We start from the raw sequence: 20,207 nt of genomic DNA, 5'->3' as shown, positions 1-20,207 counted from the left end.
CCTGTTTTCCGGTGGAAGAACTGCAACCCTAATATGGAGTTATCTATTAAGCGAGGCTGGGGCCAAATGCCATCTTGTAATGGCAGCTATTCAAATCGGCTCCCAGCAGATTGTTAAGTTGACAGGATCGAGAATCACATAAAACAAGCCTCTAGGCTTGCCTGTAAAGGCCTATCCTGGTTAGGTTGGTTAAGGTAGGAAGACCTCACTCTAACTGTGGGTATATGGTTGTTTGAGCTCAGGTCCTAGATTACATGAAAAGGGGAAGTCTAGCTGAAGTCTAGCATTTATCTCCTTGTGCCTCCTAACCACAAATGCAGTGTGACCAGCTGCCTCAACCTCTTCCTTTCAGGTCCTCCCCATTGTGATGGACTACATCATCAAACTGGGAGCCAAATAAACTTTTTCTCCCTTAGATTTTTTTGGTCTAACATTTTATCACAGCGACTGGAAAAGTAACTAAGAGCAAAGTAACTAACACAATGGGCAAAACACTCATTTACAGTCTTGAGTTTTAAAATCATGTTCTCACCAGCTCAGTCTTCCCACATGCTTCTATATGGAAAATCTAAGTCTTGTAAACTGATGGGCCTACTTAATGTGTATTTAGGGCGTGTGTGTGTGTGTGTGTGTGTGTGTGTGTGTGTTTGTGTGTGTGTGTGTGTGTGTTGAGTCTGTCGGGTGCTTTGGGGTTAGATATTCTTAAATTTATTTTTACAGGTTAAGGACTCAAGCACTATTTAAGTCTCGAGAACTGGTTGCTGATAAAGAGTTTACTAAACCCCAAGAACTTGATCTCGATGTGAATGGTAGTGACTCTGGACCAAGGTAAACCTGAGGGTGGGGGATGTTGAAAATACTAAGGATATACATATTTAGAATGTGTTTGATAATGCAAAAATTGTTTTTACTTTTATCTTGATCATTAACTTGTTTTCTTTTTCTTTTCTTTTTTTTTCCATTCACACTCAGCAAGTACTTTTATTCACTGAGCCATCTCCTCAGTCCTTAAGTATGCTGTTTTTTTTTATTAAAAATTTCCGCCTCCTCCCCACCTCCCTTTTCCCTCCCCCTTCCCCAACTCCCTACGCCCCACTCCCTTCCCCCTCCCTCTCCAGTCTGAAGTGCAGTCAGGGTTCCCTGCCCTGTGGGCAGTCCAAGGTCCTCCCACCTCCATCCAGGTCTAGGAAAGTGAGTATCCAAACAGGCTAGGCTCCCACAAAGCCAGTACATGCAGTAGGATCAAAACTCAGTGCCATTGTCCTAGGCTTCTCATCAGCCCTCATTGTCCGCCATGTTCAAAGAGTCCGGTTTTATCCCATGCTTTTTCAGTCCCAGTCCAGCTGGCCTTGGTGAGCTCTCAATAGATCAGCCCCACTGTCTCCGTGGGTGGGTGCACCCCTCAAGGTCTTGACTTCCTTGCTCATGTTCTCCCTCCTTCTGTTCCTCATTTGGACCTTGGGAGCTCAGTCCATTGCTCCAGTGTGGGTCTCTGTCTCTATCTCCATCCATCGCCAGATGAAGGTTCTATGGTGGTATGCAAGATATTCAAAAGTATGGCTATAGCATCGGGCCATTTCAGGCTCTCTCTCCTCAGCTGCCCAAGGACCTAGTGGGAACATCTCTCAGGACCCCTGGGAATCCCTCTAGAGTCAAGGTTCTTGCCAACCCTAAAATGGCTCCCTTAATTAAGATATTTTCTTTTTTTTTTTTAACAGTTGATAATCATGGTATTTTTGAGGCACAGTCTCAACCGGCTCAGGCTGGTCTTGAACTCATTATCTGACCAAGATTGGCCTTGAACTTTTGATCCTCCTACCTCTACTGAGACATACAGGTCATGTTTGTGAGCTACTTGCTTGGTTTTTATTACTATTTTTGATCACATAAAACTGCATAAATACATTCTCATTGTGAAATTTTTTAAAGTTTTAAAAGAATAAAACTCATTCACAATCCTACTTCTCAGAAACAATCTTTAAGCCATTTTATTCCTAATTATTGTATTCTATATTGAGTAATAAAGATTATGCTTATGCAGAATTTTATTTCCTGACCCTTTTCTGAAATCATTTAATACTGTGTAAAACTGTGTTAGTTTAGTCAGCAAATATTTATTGTGTAGCTACTGTGTGCCTCAATATTTCTGTATTAACCTGTGCTACATTTACTGCCATTTTAAAATTGATGCAGTTTGAATACTGATCTTTTATTCATTCTCTATGAAAAGTATCTTGACCTTGTCTTTCTGTGAATTATTGTAACATTAGTGCTACTGTACATGAGTTAGCCTTTTAAACACCTATTTTTGTACCAAGTGAACAGTGTGCTCCTACAGTTGGGAAACTTGCTTCAGTGCAAAGAAATGTACTTTTTGCAGTCTATTGAGTTTATTCTTGTGTGGTCTCTTCCTGGAACTTGAATTGAAATTCAGAAGATGAATTTCTTAGAGCATCTTTCCTTGCTTCTTTTTCCTCCTCTCCTATTTTTACTATTCATCTTTATCTTTCCCTCCAGCCCATAAGAATCTTGCTGAATTTTATCTTTCAGTGTTTCTGTTCAATTTTATTATTGCTGTTATTTTTAATGTCAAAGAACCACTGTTCTTCAAATGTGTCTTTAAAAAATATTCGCCCAGCCGGGCGATGGTGGCGCACGCCTTTAATCCCAGCACTCGGGAGGCAGAGACAGGCGGATCACTGTGAGTTCGAGACCAGCCTGGTCTACAGAGCTAGTTCCAGGACAGGCTCCAAAGCCACAGAGAAACCCTGTCTCGAAAAAACAAAAACAAAAACAAAAAAAAAAAATATTCGCCCATTCTTGTTCTATATGTGTCATATTTCTCATAACTCTGGAGATGTTTTGTAGTAGGTTTTGAAGCTGCTTCTGTTCCTGGTACTTTATTCTTTTTCTAACAAGTTCAAGTTTGTTTTGTCCACAGATGTCTAGTAAGCCACTGCTATTTCTAAGCAAAAGAGGTAAAGAACTATGAAAAGTTTTGGTGTGTGTCAGCAAAGTTTGTCAACTCCTGGGTTCCCTATGGTTAGGCTAGAGCCATGAGGACTTCTAACTGTTTCTGCCCATAAGTCTTTTTTCTCTTAGGTAGTCAGTTCTCCTAAGGATAAATTGTATGACTTGCTGGGAAAATTGGATGGGACCATTTTATGAGCTAGGCTGCTCTTAGTCAGGTTTTCATTGCTATAACAAATGCATTAAAAAAAAACTCAAAAGATGAAAAGATCATTTTTATTTGAGAGATTTCAGTCTGTGATGAGTTAGCCTATTGTTTCTGAGTCTGTGGTGAGGCAGAGTATCATGGTAGAGAACACTTGGAAGAACAACGTTGTTTACCTCATGATAGCAAGGAAACAGAGAAAAGGAGCCAGGATTCCTATCCTGTTCAAGAGTATGTCCCCCAGTTGTATGACAGTTGCAGACTGTAGGGCCACTGGCAATGAGACCAAAATTTATCCTTACTGCTTGTACTGGCTTTTTGGAACCCATTCTCTTTGGAGGGATACCTTGCTCAGCGTAGATATAATGGGGAGAGTCTTGGTTCTGCCGCAAAGCAAAGTGCTAGACTTTTTGACTCCCCCTGGGAAGCCTTTGTTAGGTTGGGAGCGTAGGTCCCAGTCCCTTGCTTCTATCCCAGCCCCCAGGCCTGCTCTGGACTTCAAATCCCAGCAGGCCAGTGGGGTCAGGACCACTCCCCAGGGTACTTAAGTGATCCCCCAAAAGAAGAACACGTGGTCTCCCTTTCTTCCTCCTGGGGGTGGCGTTCCTGTGGCTTCCCAGTTTCCCCTCAGGGTCACCCGAAAGCGCAGATCTCCCATTAAACCTGGATATTTCTTAATTTGGCTTGTTTTGATTTGGCTTGAGTGGGAATTTTTGTGTCGTCAGGGAGCTAATATTAAAAATATTCCTAACAGCGTTACCCACTCTGAGTGAGCATGGGATGGGGCGGGGAGGTGGAGGGAGTGGGAAACATGATTGGTATGTAAAATGAGAAAAGATGGGGGGTTTAATAAATAAATAAATTTAAGAAGAAAAGAAAAAGAGTGTGTCCACAGTGTTGTGCTCATGGCTCATCTAAATGTACCGCCAGCAACCAGAAAATCCCCCGGAACACTTAAGATCTGGATTATACCAGCTGGCAATGCTCTGTGAAGGAAGAAGAGGCCCTTTAAACTATTTGTCTTTCTAGCCCTAACTGTGCTTCAGACTCCCAAGTCTAGGGTCATTCTTATGTATACATGTGCTGTTTTCATGTGTGGGAGTCCATGCGAAGGCCAGAGGACCACCTTGGGCTTATCATTCCTCAGGTGTCATCTACCTTGTTAATATAATATTTTTATTAACATTTTGAGAATGTCATGCAATGCATTTTAATCATATTCATCCTCCACTTCTCCCCCTAATGCCTTCCCGATCCATCTCCCATTTCCCTTGATTTTTGAGACAGCATCTCTCTGGCCTGGAACTTGACAAATAGGGTGGTCAGTGAGCCTCACCTATCCTTGCTTCCCCAGTGCTGGAATTACAAGCGTTTGACACCTATGTGGGTATTGTCTTACTTGCTTCTTTATTTGTTTATGCTTTTTGCTTTTTACATGGGTGATAAAGATAGATCAAACCCAGCAATCGTTTTACCCACTGAACCATCCCCCACCAGCCAGCAGTCACTTTTCTACCTTTCTGAAGGCACAGCTCCTGTCTCCACCACTAGATGGAGACAGAGAGCCAAGGGCAGCTTGGCGTTCAGGCTCAGGCCACTTTCAGCCAGCTGGTTTCTGGGGAGTCAGATTTCTACAGATTTATGGGCTTCTATCCTTCTCATTCTTTTACTGTTCGTTCAAAGAAGCTTTAGAAAGGGACAGAGTTATGTTTTCGATAGAGTTAATTAGCTTTCTAATGTTCATTTTAATATTTAAGCAACACTTGGAAATTTAATAAACAGAATCCTATGTAATTAGCAACTTTCTGTTAGCACTTTGTATTTCTTCTTTGTAGAATTTTCATTCCCCGATAGTTTTCTTTTGGGAGCATTACCATTTTTAGTTGCTATGTAAAAATTTTGTTATTATTATTTTTTTTTTTTGGAGGGAGGCACAGGGTCTCACTGTGTAGACTTGGCTGATCTGAAAAACTCACTGACTGTGGCTGACCTGAACACACAGAAGTACCCCTGCTTACGCCTCCTAAGTAATGAGGTTAATGGTGTGAGCCACCATGCCAGCCTTTTTGCTACTTTTTAGTTTAAAATATTTTTCCTATTAATACTATTTTATATATGTGTGTACATATATATATATATTTTACTTACATATGACATAAAAACATTAAAAATGCTAGCAAGTCAAAGCAAGAAAATTAAATACACCTATAATCTCATCGTATAGGTGTAATATGTAATTTCTACATCTGATAAATCAGTATGTTTTTAATAATACATTCATTTCATAATCTAGAAAACATTCAAATCATAATCTTCAAATAGTTTAACCTTCATTAAAATTTAAAAATTAATACCCTTTTATCTTACAAATAATAAGATAGTCACTTGTAAAAAATAAAATGAGGCATATCTAAAAAATATCCGTCTTCTTTTGTTCTGTATCTCATTCCCTATCCTATTTTGGTTGACTCAATTAATTTTTGGTACCTTGATATAAGTTCCTAAACCTCTCTTTATGCTTATAGACACAGCACGTGTGTATACTTCAGGTTAATCTGAACACATCGGCCTTCCCACTCCACATAGTACTTAATGATTATCAAGTTTTTACATAGGTAGTTGTAGTAATCTAATAATCTTCCCCCATAGGGAGCTGGTGAGACTGCTCTGTGCACTACCAAGATTGATTAACTGAATTCTATCCCAGGGAATCTACATGGTGGAAGGACAGCACCAATTCTTGAGCTTCTGTGTACTCACTGTGGCCCGCACACTCTTTCTAATTAAATAAACACATGAACAAACGTAAAGAAATACTTCTCCCCCAAAGAGGTTCATGCTCAAGATCATTGGAATGCCTGAATCTGTTGCTTCACATGGCAAAGAGACTTTGCAGGTATGATTAAACACTGACATAGGGCAGTTACTTTGGATTCTTTTAATGGGCCCAGTCTAAATGCTGGAGCCCTTAAGTGTGGAAAATCTTTATGTGCTGGTCCAGACACATGGGGGGGAAAAGGAAAATGGAGATTATAAATATGAAAGTGACTCCACCATCCTTTGCTGGCTTTCAAGATGGAGGAAGGCCAACACAGGCTAAGAAATTCAGGTAAAAGAATAAGAACAGATATCTGATAACCAGCAAGGAAGTAGCACCTTCAGTGAACAAAGGAACAGCCTGCTGATTGATACCTGACTATCCAAGTGAGATCCCATCAGACTTCTGGGTCACAAAACTATAAAGTTCATTTTATTTAATTCAACTAATTTGTGGTAAATTCTTAAATAATAAATAGAAAACTACTACAAATGCTAATTCATTATTTATTATAAGTGTATAACATTCCATAGTATATATAGGTAGCTTAACTAGTAAGTTTCTATCACCAAGTATTCAAGTTATTCCATATTCTTTAGTATTGCACACAATGATAAAGTAAGCATGATGGAACATATGTTCTTGTGTCCAGGTAATTTGTTTTTCATATAAATTTTCAAACAAATAGATTTGTTTTCATACAATATATTCTGATTATCATTTACCCTACCTCTACTCATCCCAGTTTCTTCCCCACTCCCCTTCCATTTAGATCTATACCTTTTCTGTCTCTTGTAAATAAAAAATAAAGATAAATTAAAAAATCAGAATATGACAAAACAACCAACAAGAAATGCAGCTAAAGTAAAAGCACAAGAAATAAATATAAATGTAGAGACACGCATTTACATACTCAGAAATCCTATAAAAGCCCAAACTGGAAGCCGTAAGAAGCCAGAAAAGAACCTGTAAGGTAGAAAGCAAAAACAAACAAAACAAAACAGGAAAAAACACCCTCAGATAATATAATGAGACGAAGAACCTTTAAAGCTGCTTTTGTGTTGATCATCTACTGTTGGGCATAGGCCTACCCTTAAGAATGGTTTATTTTCCCAGTGATACGCCCTTGGAGAAAAGTAATTTTTCATATGCAAGTGGCTATCAATTGGGGATAGCATCTGAGTTAAGGATGGATAAAGTGTCCATATTTCCTTTCAGCTCTAGGGACCTGGTCCAGTGCAGACCCTCTGTGAGTTCATGTATGCACCAGCTCTCTTGTGTCTAGAAGGCCTCGATACCTTGATGTCCATTCCTTCTGACTTTTTAACTCTTTCTGCCTCCTCTTCCATGAGTTCCCTGAGCCCTGAAGGGAGGGAGTTGATGGAAATATCCCTTACAGGGTTGAGTAGTCCAAGGTCTCACTCACTGCAAATTGTCTGTCTGTGGTCTCTCTATTTGTTCCCATCTGCTGCAGGAGGAAGTTTCTCTGATGATGGCTGAGCAAGACACACATCTATGGGTATAGCAGAGTGTCATTAGCAATCATTTGATTGCTACATTGCTTTAACAGAACAGTACTATCTATACTTCCCACAAGTCTCTAACCTCTCAGTCTCAGGCTCTTGACTGCCCTAGCGGTGTCTGGTATCATCCTTCTCATGGAGTGGGCATTAAATCAAACCAGATATTGGTTACACAAAAAGGAAAGGAAGAAGTTAAAATATTTTTATTTGCAGATGATAAAATAGTATACATAAATGACCCTAAAATTCCACCAGGAAACTACAACATCTGATAAACACATTCAGCAAAGTAGGTGTATACAAATTAACACACAAAAATCAACAGCCTTCCTATATACAAATGACAAATAGACCGAGAAAGGAATCAGGGAAACAACACCTTTCATGATAACCTCAAATATATAGAAAATATCTTTGGGTTAGCTCTAACTAAGCAAGTGGGAGACTTGAGTGATGTGAAACTTTAAGACATCGAAGAAAGAAATTGAGGAATCTATCAGAAGATGGAAAGATCTCTCATGGATCAGTAGGATTAATATAGTAAAAATGCCATCTTACCAAAGCAGTCTCCAAATTCAGTATTCTGGTGTGTTTTTAAAAGATAGACTACTCCAAAATAAAGTTGGTGGGCCAGAAGTTATTTTTACGAGATACTTTGAGTAATTTATTATGGTAAATTATACTTGACAGATTGTTAGTTTGAATCTGAAATGAACCCCCACCCAGAGACTTGTGCTTTGAACCCTGGTTCTCCCAGCACTATTTCAGTAGGCTTTAGAAATGGGGCCACATGTCAGAAGTAGGGCCTCTCTGAAAGACATACCCACCCTCTGCTTCCTGTAGCGTCTGCTATGATGTGAATGAGCTCCTGTGCACATTCCAGCATCCATGAACTGAACTGAGACTGAGCAGAGTAAACCTTTGTCTTTTAAAGTGTTTCCGTCAGATACTGCAGTCATACCATAGATACCATAGCCATGCTGATTCGCTCCTGGAAGTTTGTAGCTGTTCAGATTCCTGTTTTGGATTTCAGAAAGCTTTCCTGGCTGGTGGTCAGGTGTGTATAGAGAATGCTGTGAAGATTGGTGCTCCCCTGAAGAGATGGGCCTGCTTTAACAAGGTTTCCAGGCATTATGCTGTGTATGCTCTAAACCTTAAACTGTGAGAATGATAAGATTATACACTGCTTCCAGAAAACTTTTTTAGTATGCCTATGATGATGAAAACATGGACTTTGGAAATATTGTTATCTAAGAAATGGAAGCAGCAGCGTTAGTCATTGCTTTGACAGTGTGAAAGTTGTTGGGAAGCCAAAAATTCTCACCCAGTAGCTCTTAAATTTTTTAAATATAAAATGAAATTTAAAAAGGAAAGGACAGTAATTCTCCCTGACTCAGTTGGTAACGGAAATGGTAGAGGTGGATCAGTCAAGAGTCCTCTACTGCCTTGAGCAGCCTGCATTGTTGGAGCTAGAATGCCTGCTGTTTTAGAAGACTAATCACAAACCATTAGAAGAATGACCTTCTTTCTACCTCACAAGCTCTTTGATGTTAATAGGAGAACTCCCTAGATAAAATTTAATTATGAGCTAAATTTTGTTTATTTGGAAATTTAAATTATCTGAGTATTAAAAGTACTCTGTGTATTTAAAATATCAAACTGACTCAAGTGAGGCATTAAGAATTTGGAAGTAAAATAAATGAGATAATGAGAAAGTTAAAAAACATATTTTTTTATAATTAACAGCTCATTTTGAGTTAATTATATACAATTACCAAAATCTAATTGCAATTTATTTTCTATTATCTGTGGGAAGAATCACAGACAAGGGAGCTTTCATTGCAGCCTTCCTGCATAAATGCTATAGAGTGAAAATAAATAATATGCAAAGCCTTAATGACAAATGATCAAATCATAGGGCATAGCTGAGCCAAGCCCTTGGAAAGTAATTATCACAGAAAGATGGAACTGACTGAATTCACCAGAATCTTTGACTATTTACAGACCCTTTTTATTATTTAATTCCTTAGATGTTTGTTTATTTACTGAACAAAGATGACTTTTATAAAGTAGCCACTTTTCTAATTAAGCAGACTTCTAAACTTCTCACCATTTTTGTGCTTTCATATAATGCTAGACACTTTATTAACCACACTTTATTACTTTTACCCATTTATTCAACCAAACCGTTTATTAAATACTTACTTTTAAAAATAAGTAGGGGTTGGGAATGTGGCTCAACAGTAGACCATTTGTCTAGTGTGCTGAGATTCTGGGTTGGATCCCCAGCAGCTAAATAAATAGACGTCAGTTTTGCTGAGTGTGCCAAAAGTGTAGGGGAGTTATTACCTTAAGGAGTTCTAGGGAGAGTAAGAACTGAGTGTGGTGCAGACACGAATGACAAGAAAGGCTAAATGTTTTCTCTAGATCTATTTCTGTCATTGGGGGTGGGGGTGGTAGATAAAATATAGTCGGAGCTGAAAGTGTAGGACTTAATGTGAAGCTTCACAGCTTCTGTTCCTACTGCACGTAAGTGCATTGAGTTGTACAGACTCTGGGCCTCATTGTTTTGGGTATGTGAATAATAGTTTTATTTATTTGTAGGATTTTCATAATAAATTTTTAATAAAATAGTTTCTTAAAGTACAAGAACTTTTTAAATTATTAGTTGTAATTAAGTTTTGTAATAAAATGGGTTTTTTTTTTCAAAAAAAAAAGAGAAGGCAAATGTCTAAGTTTTTAAGAAGCATAGGAAATAAAAGGTATCTATTTATAAATACAATTTGAGCAGAGTCCTGAAAGGTAAGGTAGTATTTGACAATCCAGAAGTAGGGACATCCTCTTCTGCCAATGGGAAGGAGGTGGGGAGACTCTTAGGGAAAGTAAGAAGTTGACACTTGTGTATGAAGACAGTGGCAGGAATGTTTCACTGCAACTAGAAGGTTAAGGGAAAAGTCCACTGAAGAGTCAAATGGTAGATTAGGTTAGATTTAAGAGGTTTTAAGTGTCAGGTTCCAAGTTTGGAACCTGAGTGATATGGAGGGAAAGACATTAGAAAAAGAGATTTGTGAAGAGCTGGCTGATTTGACTTTGAAGATCACTGGTGTAGTCGGATGCTGGGGTTTGCTATTTACTAATTAGCTGCAGCTTTAGAGATGCTGTGATGCCCCCTAATCTCCGTGTCCCCGAACACTGACAAGGAGGTTTTCCCAACCTTCGAAGTTGGACTGTTCAGCAGGGAGGATTCTCAGGCTAAGCTCTCCAATAGATGACTAGGAAATGGATCAAAATATCTTCAAAAACACCAAAGTTAGGGATTTCAATTGGAAATCGTGTGTTAGCGTTAGACCTAAAAGTATGGATGTTTATCTCTGAAAAAAGGGTGGGGGGGGGGCGGGAGAGAGAGAAAAAGAGAGAGAGGAGAGAGAGAGAGACCTTAGGAAATACCTACATGTGAGAACCCTAAGGACAAAGGGGGAGGGGTGTTTATGTCAGAAGTTACAAGTTTTTTTTTGTTTGTTTTTTTTTTGTTTGTTTGTTTTTCGAGACAGGGTTTCTCTGTGGTTTTGGATCCTGTCCTGGAACTAGCTCTTGTAGACCAGGCTGGTCTCGAACTCACAGAGATCCGCCTGCCTCTGCCTCCCGAGTGCTGGGATTAAAGGAAAAGTTACAAGTTGACAGAGATCGTTGAGCCCACCTGCCTATCTTTCTTTTCTCTTTATCTCTTCTTTTTTCCTTCCTTATTTTTTTTTAGTTGCCATCTACCTATTGGCCATTTGTAATATATTTTGAAAATGTCTGCGTGGTTAATTCCCATTTTTAATACCAGACTACTTGTGTTTTTGATTTTTTGCTGTTATTTTTTTTAGTTTTTTATAATTCTTTATATTAATACTTTTCAGATATATAGTTTTTCACTCTTCACCCTAGTGTTTGTTTCCTTTGCTATACAGGTTTTAGGTATCTCTTTTTTTCTTTGTTTTTTGAGACAGGGTTTCTCTGTAGCTTTGGAGCCTCTCCTGGAACTAGCTCTTGTAGACCAGGCTGGCCTCTAACTCACAGAGATCTGCCTCTGCTTCCCAAATGCTGGGATTAAAGATGTATGCCACCACCGCCTGGCTATCTTTTTTTTTTTTAATTTCATGTACTCTTACAATGTGTCAAAAAAAATAGTACACAGAGCATTGTCCTAAGGGCTATGTTTCTATAGCATTTCACTGTTGTGAGTCCTATATGTAGGTTTCAGTCCATTCAGGACTGAGCTTGTAAGTGATTGGGATGCCATTTGCCCAGAACCATTTATTGATAAGATTGTCTTTTCTCCAATACGCTATTTTATTTTTGTCAAAAATCAATTATCTGTAGATGTGTGGAGCTATTTGTGGGTACAGCCTTCTGTTCCTTTGGTGTCTGTCTGTTTTCTTGGTTGACCCCATTCATCTGTGTGACATAAAAGCTGATCTTGTAGAACTTATGAATAAAATGATGGTTACCAGATGCTGGAGGCAGTGCTCTGGAGACCTGTTCTCATCTCTCAAATTGTTTTGAGCTATTTTAAAGGTTGTTTTCTCTGCAGTACTTTTTCCTAGTCCTACATTACAATTTTCAAAATTTCTGTACCTTTTTGATAGCTGTATAATCATCAGTTAATCATTGAATACTTTAATTGTCCATCTATCCCACTAAATAACATACACATAGGAAACTTCTTGTGCATGCTCATAGCTCCGTTTTCTTATAGTCACTGAATGGTGGAGGCACTGCAGATGTATGGCCAGTAAATGGTAAATAAAATGTCCTTTTCTACTATGGAATACTTGGCAGTCGAGAGGAGCAAGTTGCGGATGCACACACCTAAAGCATAGTTACTGTTGAACAAAATGTCCTGAGGAATCAGCTGCATAGATAAAAGTTGTAAGTCAGTGATGATCCACTTGGGAAAGGAAAATGTGGAATGGCTGCACATGGATGTCATGTTTCTTTGGGGTGTGTATAATAATGTAACATTAGGTTGTGATGACTATTGTACTGACCTGAACTCACTTTAAGCAACTAAAACATCTTTAAAACATGTTACGTTTTTAGTATTATTCAAAATTCTTTCTTATTTTTTATTACTTTATAAATAATACCAATCAAGATTCCCACTTCCTCCCCTCCTCCCACTTCCCCCCCACTCCCTCCATCCCTCCCTCCACCCCTTCCAGTCCTAAGAGGAAAGCAAATTAGAAGTCTTGACAAATATTATATATTATTTTCTCAAGTTTAGAAGATAGAACTTTCTAACTGGCATGCACGTTTACTTTCTTGATGTGTCCTTGTATGAACTGGGGGTGAGATTATACATATAAGGGGAAACAATTCAGTCAATAGCATGTGTATATGGTATCACAGTAGCTGTTTACCAAAACTTAACTGTGAGTCTCTATGCATGTGCGCGCGCGTGTGTGTGTGCGTGTGCGTGTGTGTGTGTGTGTGTGTGTGTGTGTGCGCGCGCGCGCCTAGATTTATAAAAGCTGCTTAGGAGCAGTGATACCGTAGCAATAAATTTTTCTAGGATCTAAATCTTGGTTCCTAAAATCTCTAATAAAAAAACACTATTTTTTCAATAAAGTTAATGCTCAGGATGACAAAATAAAATGAAGATACAGGTAACACCAGAGAGCAAGGAAGTTTGATCACCTTAAAGAGCAAAATTATTAGTATGACATCGAGTTAAAACTCAAAATATGTATAAATACAAGAGAAAGTATGTATTTTCACTGGAAATTCTTAATTAGGTCCTTAAGTTCTTATTCCCAGGGGAAAGCAAAGTGAATTTTCACTCCTCTTGAACATAGGCAGCAGTTAACAACTCTCACAGCAGAAAGATATGTGAAAAGCAGGAAATCTTGCAGACACTAACCTAATCAAACAGCTCTGCTTATTCTCACCAGCAATTCAGTCATGTTGGTATCATGTAACTGCTTTAGCGTGATGAAGAACTTCACATCTATATTCTTGGTTTGGGCTTTGTGTTGTGTCAGGATCTTGATGTGTAGTCTAGGGTGGCCTTAAACCTCTTAGGCTGGACTTAAACTTAGGATCCGTTTGCCTCAGCCTCCAAGTACTGGGTTATAGACATGCACTACCATGTCTGCTTCTCAATTTATTTTTTAATGCTCAGAACACTAACTGTGAGAAAACAAGAGAAGTATACAAATTGAGAGGCATTAGTTGTCTGGTGAGCACATCTGCAAACTGGTCATATAAATCATGAATGAAGAAGGAAGGTTGAGCATCTATAGCAGGCTAGAGGAAACTAAAGAGATATAATACCTAAACATGGCATCTACTAGATGACCACAAAGGAAGACATGCAATGACTGATGCAGTCCAGCTGTCTATAGAGTATAGTCAGTATTTATGTACCAATCTGGTTTCTTAATTGTTTGCTTTCTTGGTGCAGTAGATTTATATGATGTTTACATTAGGGAAATCTGGTTGAAGAGGTATGGGAATTACCTATATTTTCTTTGGAAATGATGAGATGTTGACAGTTATTCTAAGGTAAAAGCTTTAATCTTAGGAGGGCATGGTAATAAATTTCCCCCACAACCCATGCACTGAGGTAGGAAGACTGAGCTTAAGGCCTGGGCTACATAGAATAGGAAGTCCTTCTCAAAATATCGTTGAAATGATCTTCCTTTTTTAAGAAAATGAAATGTGTAAAGATAAAAAAGGCAGATAAATTAGAGAAAGTATTGATTTCTTTTTACAAGTCAATCTTGATTTTATATGTATCATTTGATATGTTTCTACTCTGTGTCATAGTATTAAAGTATTTAAATCATATGCATATATTATTTACTTTAAAAATTACTTATTAGAGTTATTAACAGAATCTTAGTTCATTTCTATAAGCTTTCTGACCTTGAAAGAAAATATAGCAGGAAGAAGATGCTGATTTCACAAAAGCATTTGAACAAGAATTCTAATAATATCTAAAGATGTGTATCTTTTCATAATACATTTAAACTTCATCCTGGAATGCCCTAATATGACAGATTATTAAGCAGATTTTTCATAGATATCTTGATAATGCTTGGAAGGTTGAGGATGGCTATGTATCCACCTGCCTTTCCGTGCCTCCTTCTTCATCACAGCCAGTTATGGTTTTGTTAAGTGATTCACAGTAATATGTATTTTTAGAGTTTAGTGTTTGAGTTACCCGAATAATTTCAATAGTGTTTCGTCATCACATCAAATCTTCAAATTAGTCTGTGTTATCTAATCCCTTTAATTATGAGCTATGAAAAGTAAAATCTATGTTTTAAAACAAATTATAGGGGATTGCAAAGACATTTAGTCATCTACTAAATCATAGTGTTGAGGGACAAGGCCCAGAAATGTGTGTTTAGATAGCACCCTGTGTTGACTGAGGTTTCTGTGTCCCGCCCCATTCCCGCAAACGTTAGGTCCCAAAGAAATCACACAGAGTTCTGTATTAATGATAAACTTATTGGCCCATTAGCTCTGGCTTCTTATTAACTCTTATAAGTTATATTAACCCATTATTCTTATCTATGTTAGCCACATGGCTCGGTACCTTTTTCAGCAGGGTAGGTCACATCTTCCTTCTTCCGTGTCTGGACAGGACTGGGGAGGAATGGGCTTCGTCCTTCCCAGAATTCTCCTGTTCTCCTAGACCTGCCTTTACTTCCTGTCTGGTTGTCCTGCCTATACTTCCTGCCTGGCTACTGGCCAATCAGCATTTATTTAAAACATAATTGACAGAATATAGACAGTTGTCTCTCAATCAACTGGCTGATTCTGATCCTGTCTCATAAGGGAAGCACTAGCCAGGGTCCTCTCTACACTGGTTGTGTTTGTGTGAATCATTGTGACAAGTGTCCTGCTGTAATGTGACTGACATCAAGTAACATTTCATTGTAATTCTTGGTCAGTATTTTTAGCTAATAACCTTAACATATTTCATTGGAAATTTAAAGTAGCTCTGAAGTCACTCTAACATGCTTTCTAGCATGGAAATATGGCTGATGGAAATGTGCGAAGCCACCCTCAGGAGCCATAGTTAAGATCCTCTGTTTTGTTTTGTTTTCTTGTTTGTTTGTTTGTTTTGTTCTTAGAGTTTTTAGAGACAGGGTTTCTCTGTGTAGCTTTGAAGCCTGTCCTGGAACTCACTCTGTAGACCAGGCTGGCCTCGAGCTCACAGAGATCCACCTACCTCTGCCACCCAAGTACTGGGATTAAAGGCATGCGCCACCACCAGCTGGCTAAGATCCTCAGATTTTATTTGCAGCACCTTTGGACAATGTAAGAGGAACTTACATCTCTGATGAATGAAGGAGTACACAAAATACACTGTCATAGTTCCCATGACTGATTATTTGTATCTCTGTATTTAGCAGCTCTGCCCCTATTATTCACTTCTCTGCAGTAATCAATGACGCATTATACCTAACAGTGAGGACTTTGATGAATCACACTTGCTGCATGCACACAGAAGGCTTTTTATGGAAGATCACAATCCAAGAGCCCAATTTCAAATACCAGAAGTCTCAAAGTGTGGTTCATTTGGTAACTGTACAATATAGCCAGTATCACAAACAATAAGTGATAAAAATATATTAATGACTATGTTTAAATTACATGTCACTACTAACATTAAATAAGTATGATTGACAAAATGCTGCTGAAGACCATGTCTAGGTCTGTGGTCCTACTGCATCCAGAGCCTATATTGATGTCCATGGCCACCTGTTGCCACCAAAGGCCACAAGGATGCACAGCTTCTTGGCCACTACTTGTAGCCATGTTTGGGTCCAAGGGACATGCCAGCTGCTGGGGCCATGCCAATCTGAGTGGTCTTGTGTTGCCACCTGTGGCCATGATGTCATCTGGGCCTGAACTGCTGTCAAGGACCTTATCTGGGTCCATGGCCCTACCATAGGCAGGGTCTGTATCAGTGTACATGCTTCTAGTTACCACCCAAGGCAGTACAGATGCCCAGAGTCTGGGTTAACACCTAAGGTCATCTTGGTGCCCAAGGGTCATGCTGCTACTCTTGGGTCAACATGACTCCAGCATGTTGACATCTGGCTCAAGCTGTGGCCAGGAGCCATATTTAGGTTTGTCACCCTACTCCAGCTATGGACTGTGTTAAGATCCTTGGCTCTTGTTATTATTGAAGGCCATGCAACCGCCAAGGGTCTGCCATCTGGAGCCATGCTAAAGTCCAGAGACCACGCTGCTGCCCAGCCCATGCTAATTTGAGAGGCCTGCGCTGCTACCTGGGGCCATCGTGACATCTGACCCCAAGTTGCTGCTGCTGGTCATGTCTGGGTCCATGGGCCTGCTGCAGCTGGGGTCTGTGTCATGTCTATTGTCAGTGTTCCACAGGGGCCCATGTGAATCATGTGTTGAAGTATGAGGGCTGTGCTGAACTGGCCCTGCTTCTCAGTAGAAGACATGACTCCAGCATAGGAAAGCTGGCTCTGCCCCTAATAGAGAGCCCCAGTCCCCTATACACTTGGGAAAACTGTCCCCACCCTTCACCATGGGCATGGGAGAGCTGGCTCTACCTCTTACCTAAGGGGGCTGGTCCCTGAGACCCAGTTAGAACACCCCAGCCACCACCAAGACACACATCCAGGGCTTTGAGTGGGCAATCCCCAACATCTACCCCATCTATGACCTGCTAGAGCCTGTGAAGGAACTGGTTCTATAGAATCATAGCCACAGGGATCTCCATGACTCAGGGAAACTGCAGGATATCAGAGAGGTGCTTCCGTGAGGGTCCAGTATTGGTCGTGTATCAGAAGCCAGAGGCTTTGAATCTACCCTTTGCACCGGACCATACAAGAGTGAAGGGCAAATACAGAGGGACTGGAAAATGAGTGGAATTGGGGTGCATGATGTGAAATTCACAAAGAATCAATAAAAAATTACATTAATGAACATTTTTTAAAAGCATGATTGGTTTCCCTTAGGTTCTTCACACTAGGGCAATTAAAAGCTTTCACCGTGTCCTTTTTTAGATCTGGGGCTTTTCATACTGTTGAATGGCTCTGAATCATGAGTGCCAGTGCATAACCCATACAAATAGCAAGTAACCGTGACTTTGTAGCTGGAAGCTGACTGTTCCAATTATGGGGCTTTTTACATGTTTCTTTGAATCCCTCTAAAATGCTACATTTTTTTTGTAACCAGATTTCTGTTACATTCGCAACCTTCATTCAGTGATGCTTCTATGAATAAGACCTACTAAACAGCAAAAGTTGAAAAAATATCTTACCATGTTGCCCAGTCTGTTCAAATGCCTGGTCTCGACTAATCTCTTACCTCAGCTTTTTTTTACTTACTTTCAAAGCTTTCACAAAATTTTGAATCGAGAATAAAAGAATAGTGTTTGTAAGCATAAATTAAACAATTATGAGCTTCCTTGGTTATAGTGTGTTAACACAGCAATAGAAAATTAAGATAATAGTTCATAACTATTTGATATAATATCTATTAATATTGTCTGTAATAGAAATTAAAACAAAATAATCATTTTTAAGTTAACATAAGTGATACATATCTATGAAAATTGTGGTTTCTATTTGTTTTTTACAAATTTCCCTAATGTCTGACTTTTTCTATCTGCTTCTGTGTTCAATTTATAGTTCTCTCAGGTCATGTACCTTGAAGAGTTTCATGGTACACTTGGGAGAGAATAAAATTAAAAAAGAAGAATGACACTTTAGTACTTTTATAGTGGTCTCACATCCTCATGCCACACCTAGGAACTACTCGCTGTTTTAGAGATAGTAGAAACACAAGCTTGTCCTCACCTTGATCATCAGTGAGACCGGCTGTGTTAATTCACCCAGTATATCTTTGCCTTCTTCAAGGAGATGCCAGTCACAGCCCACACCTGATACCATTAAGACTTTCTTTCTTGACATTTACTAGCCTCTGGCACTATAGATTGGGTTTGCTTTGGTTCTAGAATTTTGTGTTGTATTCACGGTCAGTCTGTAAGGGTGGTGTTGTTTTGTGCACTGTCAGTGTGTCTTCTCTTCTTGTGTAAGATTCTTTTTCTTTTGGTTTTTCGAGACAAGGTTTCTTTGTGTATCTCTGTCCTGGAATTCTCTTTGTAGATCAGGCTGGCCTCGAACTCAAAGACCCCTGCTTGCTTCTGCCTCCCTGAGTGCTGGGATTAAAGGCGTGCCCATGACAGCCCAGCTTTGTGTAAGATTTTTGAAGGTTCATAAGTATATTCTTGGACAGCTTAAAATGTATATTATGAGTTTCAGGATGGCTGTGAGTAGCCATGTCATGTAAGAATGACAACAGACTCTAAGTGCTGTCATCCTAGTCCCACACATGGCATCTGAAGTACATCTGTTCGCCCAGTAAATACTCAGCATTCCTCTCCTGTCCATCCATCTGGGAGGCAGGGTTCAGAATTCAGAGTAAGCTGTGACCTCTGGCCTTAGAAAGTCAGTGTGTAGTGGGGAAACATAATGTTTCATTTTTGCTGAATTAATTTCTGTTTAAATATATTTTTAGAATTTCATTCATGAGTAATAGATATATATTATTTCTATCCCTCCAACTTTTCCTCTGTGCTCCAACTTCCTCTCAAATTTGTGACTTAATTATGAGAGAGAGGGGGGGGGGGAGGAGAGAGCAAGCAAGCATGCTCCAGCCTACTGAGTCTATTTAGTGTTGCTCATATATACATGTGTTTAGGGCTGACCACTTGGGTTAGACAGCCAGTTAAGAAGCTCATCACTGGAGAAAACTGAAAACACAGCAGTTAGTGATTGCCTGTAGTTCTTCATTTGGGGCTTCAGTCTTGTGAAGTTTCCCACATCCACATGGACTTGTCAACTAGTGCATCATTATGAAATTGTTTAGACAAGCGTATTGTTGAGATTTCATGGCTACAGTACAGCTTCCCTGTGTTATCTAGAAGGTGCTATCAAACAGAAGGCATCATGTTCCTCTGGCCCTTACAATCTTTCTGCTGCCTTTTTTTATGAGTTTCCTTGAGCCTTAGTGTAGGGGTGAATATTGTAAATATATTAGTTGGGGCTGGGCATTCCATGGTCTCTATTCTTCATATTTTGATCATTTGTGGATCTCTATAATAATCTCCATCTGTTGTGAAAAGATAAGGGATGAGAACTACAATCACCTAGAAGTATAAGGCTGTGTATTTAGAATACAGCTATAAATTATATTGGTTTGGGAAAATGGTAATAGTAATTTTTCCTCTAGGTTCTATTATCTTTCTAGCCATGGGTAGTTGGCTAGTTTTGCAGTATCCGATACTCCCTATTGAACTGGGCCTTCTATCCAAGTAGACAGCTATTTATTATCCCAAAAATAAAGATACAAGTATTACACCATTGGAAATGTCTTAACAAGGCCAATCATTATTATGGTTCATTGGCTTTACAGACATTTTTTTCTTTCAATATTCTCTCATACATTACATCATGACTATAATTCCCCTTCCCTCTTCTTGATCCTCCCCCCCCTTAACCTCCTCTCTCCCCCAGATCTACGCCTCTTCTTTGTTCCTTCAAAAAAAGAGCCCCCCACTGAGACAGTGGGATTGATCTATTGGGAGCTCACCAAGGCCAGCTGGACTGTGACTGAAAAAGCATGGGATAAAACCGGACTCTCTGAACATGGC

General features: G+C 39.3%; 1 protein-coding gene across 3 annotated transcripts in view; it reads left to right on the top strand.

Moving 5' to 3' along the window:
* Kiaa1328 (KIAA1328 ortholog) overlaps nucleotides 1-20,207 on the top strand; it is a 197,675-nt gene that overhangs the window by 108,742 nt on the left and 68,726 nt on the right. For 2 of the 3 annotated variants that reach the window (XM_013349344.2, XM_013349345.2), the window contains one exon: nucleotides 721-828. The exons of the other annotated variant lie outside the window; for it this stretch is intronic. In XM_013349344.2, coding sequence (XP_013204798.1) covers nucleotides 721-828 — 108 coding nt within the window. The remainder of the gene's footprint in view (nucleotides 1-720; nucleotides 829-20,207) is intronic. 3 annotated transcript variants of the gene reach the window in all.

The sequence above is a fragment of the Microtus ochrogaster genome, chromosome 18, assembly GCF_000317375.1.
Source record: "Microtus ochrogaster isolate Prairie Vole_2 chromosome 18, MicOch1.0, whole genome shotgun sequence".
In the NCBI taxonomy this organism is placed as follows: Eukaryota; Metazoa; Chordata; class Mammalia; order Rodentia; family Cricetidae; genus Microtus; species Microtus ochrogaster.
This window is presented reverse-complemented; position numbering and strand designations above follow the sequence as displayed.